We start from the raw sequence: 10,101 nt of genomic DNA, 5'->3' as shown, positions 1-10,101 counted from the left end.
TTTTACTTGTTTGTTGAACCTTATGGCTCTGAGTCTCCATTCACCCACATGTAAAATATGTATAATCGTAGAACCTTTATCACAGACTTGTGAGGATATCATCACATACCCCATGAAAAGTTCCACTTAGGCTGGGCATGGTGGCTCACGCCTGTAATCCTAGCACTCTGGGAGGCCGAGGCGGGTGGATTGCTCGAGGTCAGGAATTTGAAACCAGCCTGAGCAAGAACGAGACCCCCATCTCTACTATAAATAGAAAGAAATTAATTGGCCAACTAATATATATAGAAAAAATTAGCCAGGCATGGTGGCGCATGCCTGTAGTCCCAGCTACTCGGGAGGCTGAGGCAGTAGGATCACTTGACCCTAGGAGTTTGAGGTTGCTGTGAACTAGGCTGACGCCACGGCATTCACTCTAACCTGGGCAGCAAAGTGAGACTCTGTCTCAAAAAAAAAAAAAAAAGAAAAAGAAAAGTTCCACTTAGCACAGCCTCAGGCATGGAGAAGCTCAACCCCTGGAGTTGTTCTCATTTCTAGGTACTGAAGCTCTTCCTTGTCCCCTGGACTGTCCCCACCTTGATCTTCCTTATGCAGCCCTTCCTTGAGAGTTTTGGTTCAAGGGTCCAAGAAGAAGATGACATCCCAGAGGCAAAGCCCACACAGTTAGGGTATGTGAGGGACATTCATCTGTTTGTTCTCAGACCCACTCCTTCCCCTTCTTTCCTATCACAAAGGACTGACACAGCAACTAATTTTGCCTTGAGGGAGGAGATGTAGGAGAACATGGCAATTTGGGTCCATTAGGAAAGGGTTTTGAGATCAGGACATGGGGATTTGGTGTACGTGGAAGTTTGGTGTCCTCTATTGTAGGAAGTTTTGGAAATGTGTATTGTTAGGAGGTCCTGAGGGAGGAAGTTTGGGATGAACATAGAGATTCTAGGCTGTGGAGGAGAATGCACTGTGGAGATTGGAGGGCTCTAGGGACCTTATCTTGGTAATGAGGAAATCTTCAATTTTGGTGTTCTTGCACACTCTGCAGTCCAAATCACTGTCCTCAAATCCCTGAACTTCTTGGTTAACAGACTTCATGTAGGGAACCTTGGTTGCCCTCAAATTTGTGTTCTGGCCCTGTAAATCCAGTGATCTCATCATAGACTTTGATTGGAGAAACAGAAGGAAGACAAGGTGATTTTTACTTTGAAAATGAGCCATGTGGGTGACCTGAGACCAAAGTGGATAATGAGGAGCTGAAAGCCACAGTGGACGTGAATCTGTCTCAACCTATGTGTGAATCAGCAGCGAGGTCTTATGCATGCAGGTTTTTGTGAGGATATAGGTCTTCAACTCATTTGGGTTGATACCAAAGAGCATAATGCTGCCTCACTGGCAAGAATATGTTTAGCTTTGTAAGAAACTGCCATGGGTCTTCCAAAGTGACTGCACCATTTTGCATTCCCACCAGCAATGAATGAACGTCCCTGTTGCTTCACCTCCTGGCCGGCATTGGTCAGTGGTTTGGATTTTAGCCATTCTAACAGGTGTGTGCAGTGCTATCTTGTTTTAATTTGAAATTTCTGGCGACATAGAGCATCTTTTCATATGTTTACTTGCTATGTGTATTTCTTTGAGGTGTATGTTCAGATATCTTTTGTCCATTGTTATTTTATTTGTTTGTTTGTTTTTCTGAGTTTCACTCAGTCTCACTCTGTTGGCCAGGCTAGAGTACTGTGGCATCAGCCTAGCTCACAGCAACCTCAAACTCCTGGGCTCAAGCGATCCTCCTGCCTCAGCCTCCCGAGTAGCTGGGACTGCAGGCATGCACCATCATGCCTGGCTAATTTTTTCTATATATTTTTAGTTGGCCAATTAATTTCTTTCTATTTTTAGTAGAGATAGGCTCCCACTCTTGCTCAGGCTGGTCTTGAACTCCTGATCCACCTGCCTCCGCCTCCCAGAGTGCTAGGATTACAGGTGTGAGCCACCGCCGGCCTGTCCATTGTTATTTAATAAATTGGGTTGTTAGTTTTCTATTGTAGAGTTTGAACATTTCTTCATATGTTTGGAATACAAGTCCTTTATCAGATAGGTGCACTGCAAATATTTTCTCACACTTTGTGGCTTGTATTTTCATTCTCCTGACAATATTATTTGCAGAGCAGAAGTTTTTTAATTGTAATATCATGCCAAGCATCTATCAGGGTGAACTGAGTTCTGTATCTCCTCCTCCCCCCGCCCACCTCGCCTTCCTCCCCCCCCCTCCTCACCTGCCCTCCTTCCTTAACCCCCCCCCCCCCCCCCCGCCCTGCCTATGTCCCACCCCTCACCATAAGCCCTGCCCATGAGCCCTGCCCCCACACAGCCCTAGCTCAGTGCTCAGCGAGGCAAGAAACTCATGGTGTAGTTTCTTGGGATGGTGGCAAAGCCCACGTGCTTGGGGGACACGTCGATGTCCTCAGGCGACTGCGGGGACTGGAAGCGGAAGTTCTGCATGATGGTGGTGAGGAAGAGGAAGAGCTCCATCCGAGCCAGGCCTTCTCCAAAGCAGTAGCGCTTTCCTGAAGAGGAGAGGTGGCAGGGGAGGAGGTGAAGCCCACTCTCACTGCCGCCTCGCCCCGCTGCGGCCCTCCAGCTGCGATCTCCCAGGGAGACTTTGGGAGGCGGCTCTGAACCTGTCTGAGCCGCTTTCCCTTGCACGAGACGTGGGGGGTCTGGGCCAGGCTGCAGCAGTGGGAAGTTCAGGCGGCCCTCACTGCCAAATACGCTCTCAAATGTGGCTGCTGTGCTGTCCTCTCCTTTTTAGAGACCTAAAAAATGTGTGATATGACCTGGGACAAACCTCTCATTAACTATGGGCCTTGATTTCCCCATCTCTGCAAGGGGCATGCCCTCCCTTTTGCCTGGGTACAGGTACTTGGGGCTTGGTAGCTATGGGAGCATCAGCTGCTTGGCTCAAGGGCGGATTCTAAGAGGCAGCTCCAGGCTGGAGAAGGATACCGGGCTACGCCTCAGTGAGGGCAGAGGCCGCCCCCTGTTGGTGCGAGCGGTGGCCTGAGGGTCTTACCAATGGAGAAGGGCACAAAAGCGTCACTCTTCTTAAACTGCCCCTTCTCGTCCAGGAAGTGCTGGGGATTAAAATCTCGGGGGTTGGAGAAGAACTTGGGGTCTCTGAGCACGGAGCCCAGCATAGGGAACACTTCGGTGCCCTGGTGGGGAGGAGGAAGGCGTATTTGTTAAGGGGGTTGAGGGCCTGGTGTCCTGAAGGTATACAGGGGACAGAGGGGAGTGTGGGTTCCCCAGGGGAAGAGAAATGGGAAGCTTGGGAGCTGGGGTCCCCTAAGGGAGGAGCTTTGGGGCAACTAAGGTTCATGTCCCTCAGACAGGAAGTTTGGGGACATGGGGTTGATTCCCCTGAAGCAAAAATTTCGGAGGTGACATAGGATTCCCGAGTCTGTGAGTGGGAAGGTTGAAGGGACATGATGGTGTGGAAGTCTCTGATGGAGGGTGGAACAGGGTTGGAGAACTCATGGCACTGGGGTGCTGGGGCTCCAGGGAGTGGGTTGGAGGTCCCTCTCGGCTGTGTGGGAGCCGTACCTTGGGAATGAAGAAGTCCCGAAACTTGGTGTCCTTGGTGACCCTGCGGGCCAGGCCCATGGGGATCATGTCCCCAAATCTTTGGATCTCGTGGATCACTGCCTCCGTGTAGGGCATTTTGGCCCGGTCCTCGAACTTGGGCTGCCGGTTCTTGCCGATGACCCGGTCAATCTCCTCATGGACCTTGGCTGGGGGAGGAGGAGGAATGTGCTTAGGCGTCTAGGGGTCTCAGAGCAGGGACGGGTAGTCCAAATAGGTAAAATGTGATGGATTACACGGATCTGTGTGTGGCATGAATGTAGAGCATTCAAAATAGACGTTGGCCATATGCATTTTGGAACAATGTCCTTCCTGTTAACCTGGTCATGTCAGAATCATGGGGGACATGCAAAGTAGGAATCTTAGGTGATGGCCTGGAGGAGCGGGCAGTGAGCAGTCAGTGGACTTAGCACGGGAGTGATTTACCAATGAGTTCAGACAATTTCAGTATTCTAGCAGCTACTGAGACTCAGCTGATGCCTATGAGCTGACTATTGCCCTGACTCTGGAGAGCATTCTGTGTGTGAGGGTCCAGGGATCTGGGAGGGGCGGGGACGTTGCACCAGGCTCAGAGCACTTTTGGGGGTCTGTGGTCCTCTACTACCCTCCCCTCTAGCCTTACCCTCCACATCCGGGTGTTTCATGAGCAGCAGGAAGCCATAGCGCAGGGTTGTGCTGACGGTCTCCGTGCCCGCGAAGAAGAGGTTCAGCGTGGTCAGCACCAGGTTCTTCATGTAGAACTCCGTGTTGGGGTTCTTCTTCTCCTGCAGGGGTAGACAGCTTTAGGCTGAACTTAGTCCCTATGCCCTTGGGACCCTTCTGGGCTTTTCCTATGGACCTACCTCTCTTAGATCCAGACCAAGGGTGGGAAAGGGAATCTAGATCCACACAGGCTCTCTCCAGGTTCCAGCCTTTGCCCCAGCTGCTGGCTCTGCCTGAAATGCTCATATTCTTTGCCTGGCTATCTGACCTTTAATTATCAGCCTAGTTGTCACTGTCCTATTCCTCCGCTAAGCCTTGAAGCTCACTGGGGAGGAATCCCCTCCCTTGATCCTTTAACCCTGATCTCAGACTCCATAAAGCCCTCCCGCCTTCACAGATGGGAGACTGGCATGTCGAGGGAGGTGGGGTTCCTCCAATGTCACACAGTAAAGCCAGGTCACCTGTGTACACAGGAGTATCTGATAACCAGGGTATGAAAGGTGAGAGAGCATCGTGGCTAAAGGCACCAGACTGAGTCAGAGAGAGACCAGGATCCGCGCTAAGGTCTGCTGCTTCCTCACTGTGTCACCTCAGATAAGCCACTTACACTCTCCCAGCCCATTTGTACAATTGGGACACGATAGAACCTGTTTCAAGAGCTGTGCGAGTGCTAAACAGGTGCATGTCTTAAAGCACTCAACGCAGCGCCTGGTGCGCGGCAGTGCTGCAGAAGCGCTTGCTACTGCGATTCGCTTGCACAAGTCCTGCCCGCGGGCAAGGGCTGGGTAGGTGGAGGAGCGCTGGTTACTGTGACTGTGCGGATTGTGAAGATTGTTATGACGGGGCTGATTTGAATGGGTCTCTGTCGTTTCCCCATCCCCCCAGTCTCATTTCCCTCCGCTGGGCTTTGGCCCTCCCCACGCTGGCTGCTGGGCTGTACCTCCTGCATGCGGATGAGAAAGGAGTCGATGAAGTCCCGTGGGGAGTTGGGATCCAGTGTGCGCTGGTTGTGCTCCACCTTCTTGGCTATGAAGTCTTCCAGTCCTTGCAGCTCCTTAAAGGCCTGTTGCTGTGGTCCTGGCAGGTGTTTCATCACTGAATAGAACATGTCATAGAGCTGGGGGTTGGGGAGAGGGGAGGGGAAAGGAAAGACAATATTCAGTGGGTAGGACATGATGGGAGTGAGACCTCCCATCATGTGTCACCGGGTTTAAAGTTACCTGTCCATGTTTCTAGAAATGTAGGTAAGGATGGATAGGAATGTATTTATATATATATATCTTCTTGTGGATTAAATATGAGGCCCACTCTCCAGAAATTTAGGTGAGATAGATTGGGTCATATGTCTGTGTTTCAGATATTCAGGTGAGGTGGGATTGGAGCACACATGGAGGTGTTCAAAATTCAAGTAAAGTTGATTTCAAAGACACCTATTCAGGTGTGGATACTATGGAGGATTCACCTGTCCAGGTGTTTAGGCACTCATGTGGGCTTGGCTAGAGACAGCTGTCCATATAATTATTGGATCTAGGTTGGGGGCCTCTGTACAGGAGTGCAGGTATTAAAGTCAGGTTGGTGTTCAGATATTGAAGTGGGAGAGGACACCTGTTCAGGTGTTAAGGGATTCACGTGGGCTGCACAGGAGACAAACTTTGTAAGATGTATGAGCAGGCATGGCTTGGAGACATTTATTTGGGTGTTTTGGAAACAGTCTGTCCAAATATTTATGTGTTTAGGGGTGTTGGTTATGGTACCTGTCCAGGTGTTCAGGTATTTAACTGGGTCGAGTAGGAGGCACTTTAGATGTTCCAGGGGGCTGGTTTGGGACACCTGAGTACATGTGACATGATTTTGGTTTGCTGAACTTTGCAGCATCAGGTGTCCAGGTGTTAAGATATTCCGAAGAACCCAGTAGAGAGCTTCTGTTAGATAGTAAGGTAAGTTGGGATGGGAATACCTGCCCAGGTGAGCGACCTGAGTTGAAGGTATGTATCTTGCCTGCAGGCTCTTTTGTGGGGGCGTCTGTTGATATATCCAGGTGTCCTTAGAGACTGAGTAGTGAGCACCTGTGCTGGGCTGTGCAGCAACTGTGCAGTTGTGGAAGATTGGGGGCTGGCCTTGAGGGGACACTAGCTGGCTGGCGGAGGATGGGAGTTTAGAGCACCTGTGCCCCTGTAGGGGACCACTTGCAGGTTGTGGTAGGGGCGTGGTAGGGCGGTGCTGGGACAGGTTACCTGTCCCGCGGATGTAGCTGTGAACTGAAAGCTGCCCAGCATCATACGCAGCAGTGACAGGAATTCCTTGTTCTCATAATCGAAGCGGTCCCCAAAGACAATGGAGCTGATGACATTGGAGACTGTTCGGCTCAGGAAGAAGGTGGGATCCACGAGGGCGCCTGCGGGGTGGGGGCGGGGCGGGTGCAGGGAGAGAAGGGAATGGGAGGGAGGGGGTGAACTGGGCGGGCTGATGCCAGTCTGAGAAGGGAACGGCTGGGATGGGCCAAGTTCCCAGCTCCAGGTTTCGTTCCCCTGCCCGGTCCCCGTGCCCCGCCAGAACGCGAGCTTCCCGGCGTCCTCCTTCTCTCCCACCCCGCCCCGGGGCCCCCTGCGCTCACCGCGCGTGGCCCTGAACGCCTCGATGAGGAAGCCCGCCTCCTCCTGGATGCGCTCCTCGATGCCGCGCTTGCCCACGCCGAAGTCCCGCAGCGTGGTGATGGAGAAGCGCCGCAGCTGCTTGGCGCGCTCCCCGTTGCTGAACGCCACGCCTGGGGGTGAGCACAGGGGTGCGGGCGGTCGGGGACCCGCGGGGGCAGGACCCAGGCCAGTTCCAACAGTTGCAAGGGCCTCCCGAGCGCGGGGGCCGTGGGGGGCGTGCAGAGACAGAGGGAGCGGGACAGAAAATCGCAGGAGGCAGGCAGAGGCGAGACAGACAGACGCACAGACGGTGCGGGCACTCGGTGCAGGAGGGGGGAAGGGAAGAGGCTGGGGTGGAAAGAGGGTGGAGGATGGAGCCAGAGGAGGTGAGCGATGTGGAGATCTGGGAGGTGCAAGTGAAAATGGGGAAGGACCCTAAAAGTGAGCTGGAGAAGAGAGAAAACTAGGGAGAAAGAGGGCTGGAAAGCGGAGGGGTTGTTACCAGGCGCTGGGGGCTTGGGGGTTTCGAAGCAGGAATCAGGGGAGATTCTGAGGCAGGAGAAGGAGAAAGGGAGGGCAGGAGGAGACAGGAACGTGGAGAAGCACAGAAGCTGGGAATGACAAAGTGACAAACAGAGATGGAGGAGGAGGGTTTGAAAACAGAAATGTGCACAGGTGGGAGGAGCCGTAGGGGAAGGGAGGGAGCTCTGTGAGAGGACAGGGCGACAGGGCCAGAGAGGCAGGGAGAAATGGGGACTTGGAACCTGAGACAGGTGAGTGACAGAGACACAATGATGGCTTATGGGGAGGGAGCAGATGAAGGGCTTTGCCACAGGCTGGAGTGGGCAGGTGAGTGGGGCAACTGAGGCCATCCAGTGTGCCTGACCACATTCCTCACCCAGGGGCCCCCTTACCATAGCCTTTGAAGAGCCAGTCGAAGGTGGCCTGCTCGCCTCTCCCGCTGAACTCCTCAGCCTGGTCCACCAGGGCCTCCTTCACGGCGTCATACCCGCACAGCACCACGACCCGCCGGGGCCCCAGGTGGACGGTGAACACGGGGCCATAGCGCTCGCTGATCTGGGGATGTGGGTGGCAGTGGTTACAGGAGCACCCTGCTCCGGATGGGCAGGTACTGAGCCATCACGTCCTGGGATGCATTGCCCCAGTCAGGGCAGGGGGCGTGTCAAGCCCTGGGCTTTCCTGGCTAGCACTCTGAGGCTGAACCTTCCAAACTTCCCTTTCTTAAGACTCTGGTCCAACCTGGTCCAACCCCTGCCACGAAGCCCCAGCCCTCCTGGGAAGCCCCCGTCCCATTCCCCCCAGGTCCCTGCCTTGTGCCACCTTCATGAGGGAGTTGTACATCTGCTCTGTGTTCAGCTGCAGGTAGTTCCCAAGGAAGGGCAGTGGGGTAGGTCCTGGAGGCAGCTTCCCCCAGATCTTCCTCTGCCGCCAGACAGACAGCAATGCCATCACAGTCAGGCAGGCCAGCAAGGCCACCAGAAGCAGCCCGGAGGCCAGCATGGTGGCAGTGAGACTGATAGTCAATGGCGATGGCTGGGGTCATTTGCCTTTATACTACTGAAAGAGAAGGGTGGACTTTGGTTGATTATGCAACTATGTAAATTCACCCTAAAACACCCCACACTATGCACCCTTCCTAGCCTGGGACACAGCCAGAAGGGAGGTGACAAGGGATCTCAGGACAGATTAACAAGGAGTTGGCCTCCCCACTGTGTTGTGGCTCCTAAGGACCGGGTGCTCCAAGGCTCTGGACTTAGGAAGGGGCAGTGGGTAACGCAAAAGTGAAGACTTTGGAATATTTGCACAGGGGAGCGCCTGCGCTTAGGATTTGGGGTCTCAGAGTGAGGAGGAAACCCAGAGCTGTGGGTTTTGGGGTTCCAGGAGAGAAAAGTGCACAGTTCCGGATTTTCTGGGGTCAGAGAGGAAGTAAGTGTACTTCCGGGATGTGGCTTTAAGGGTCTGGGGGGTGGGGGAGAGATTCCAGGGACATGGATTTGAGTCTTGGGGCAAGGAAGGGCCCAGGGCCCTGTGTGTGGAGTTCCTGGAGGAGGAGTGTATAGAGAGCCCAGCAGGGTCCTGGGGTCGGCACTGGACCCCAGGTGTGGACTTGCTCTTGCTTTGGGCGCAGTACTGTCTCTGTATCCCGGAATCCTCGCTGGAACCTCAGAGGCCAGGATACGTGCAGAGAGCCCATCTGTGGTCAGGAAAGTGGTAGAAGAGCAGAACCCCATTTCAGTGGAACTTTCCACAGACCTGGATAAGAGTAACTCATCATCTCAGTTGACAGGGAGTCTGGGCACATCTTGCAAAATAGTGATAGCAACCAACCATGCGGTGGAGAAATCCCCAGGTATCCCAAGGGTTATAATTTACCCAGAGCCACACTGACTTAGATCCATAGGGAAACCCAGTAGATGGATCATATAATTTCTATTATTATTATTATTAATGCTCCTCATTTTATATATGTGTATATGGAGTACAGAAAGCAAAGAGTGCGTAGGGGGCACACGTGTGAGATGCCCATAAGCCAAGGGCCTTGAACTCCTACCTCTTCTACTCGGCATTCTTAGTTTCCACATTCTGGGTTTGGTTTCCCCACCAGGGGAAAGGGGGCGTTGGGAAGAGATGGTCATACTTGAGGGTGTGTCAAGCTTCCTTTAAGGGTGACTCCTGGTTTGTCAGGGGGTACTATTAGTAGGTAGAGGGAACTATAGCAGAAGAGATTTGGGTAAACCGAGGTGTTGGGAACGAGGTGGACCATGGGATGGTGGGAGGAGAGGAAGGATGAGTGGCCTACCATCCTTCCTGCAGGGAATTCTTCCGTAACCACAAGGACGGTTGCCCTTTGGTGAGCACCTGTCCTCCAGGAAGATGAAGCCTCTATGTGTAAGATCTCACTTCATCTTTGTAACAGTGAGGTTGGTTCTTCATCATCCTCGTTTGAGAGATGAGCAGACCAAGACTCTACAAAGCGACTTGTTTGAGGTCACACGGGCAGTCGGTGGGGGAGCTGGGATGTGGACTCTCTCCCTGTCTCCCGTCATCGACTGGCCTGGTTCATCTGGGAGTCGAGTGGAGACCAAGCTCAGCAGCAGGTGCTGGATGGGCGTCA

General features: G+C 53.2%; 1 protein-coding gene across 2 annotated transcripts; it reads right to left on the bottom strand.

The window, feature by feature from the left end:
• Nucleotides 1-2,056: 2,056 nt before the first annotated feature.
• LOC142861089 (cytochrome P450 2A13) lies at nt 2,057-8,514 on the bottom strand. Of its 2 annotated transcripts, none has more exons than XM_075993103.1 (9): nt 8,307-8,514; nt 7,880-8,042; nt 6,947-7,096; nt 6,567-6,727; nt 5,273-5,449; nt 4,253-4,394; nt 3,592-3,779; nt 3,062-3,203; nt 2,057-2,555 (listed from the first exon to the last, which is right to left on the bottom strand). In XM_075993103.1, exons 1-9 carry the CDS (start codon nt 8,484-8,486, stop codon nt 2,374-2,376), a joined length of 1,485 nt encoding a protein of 494 aa, XP_075849218.1. In that variant the 5' UTR covers nt 8,487-8,514; the 3' UTR covers nt 2,057-2,373. The 2 variants fall into 2 exon arrangements, with proteins under 2 accessions (XP_075849218.1, XP_075849219.1); XM_075993104.1 differs by lacking the exon at nt 2,057-2,555 and adding an exon at nt 2,603-2,804.
• Nucleotides 8,515-10,101: the final 1,587 nt, after the last annotated feature.

The sequence above is a fragment of the Microcebus murinus genome, chromosome 16 (assembly GCF_040939455.1).
Source record: "Microcebus murinus isolate Inina chromosome 16, M.murinus_Inina_mat1.0, whole genome shotgun sequence".
In the NCBI taxonomy this organism is placed as follows: domain Eukaryota; kingdom Metazoa; phylum Chordata; class Mammalia; order Primates; family Cheirogaleidae; genus Microcebus; species Microcebus murinus.
Note: the sequence above shows the minus strand (reverse complement) of the source record. Positions and strands in the feature narration are given on the sequence as shown.

Excerpts from the sequence above, each read along its gene's own strand:
- LOC142861089 (XM_075993103.1), bottom strand. The coding sequence starts at position 8,486 with ATGCTGGCCTCCGGGCTGCTTCTGGTGGCCTTGCTGGCCTGCCTGACT. Across the intron at positions 7,097-7,879 it reads CTGGCTCTTCAAAGGCTATG|GCGTGGCGTTCAGCAACGGG; the intron begins GTAAGGGGGCCC and ends GCTCACCCCCAG. Across the intron at positions 4,395-5,272 it reads TTCTCATCCGCATGCAGGAG|GAGAAGAAGAACCCCAACAC; the intron begins GTACAGCCCAGC and ends CTACCCCTGCAG.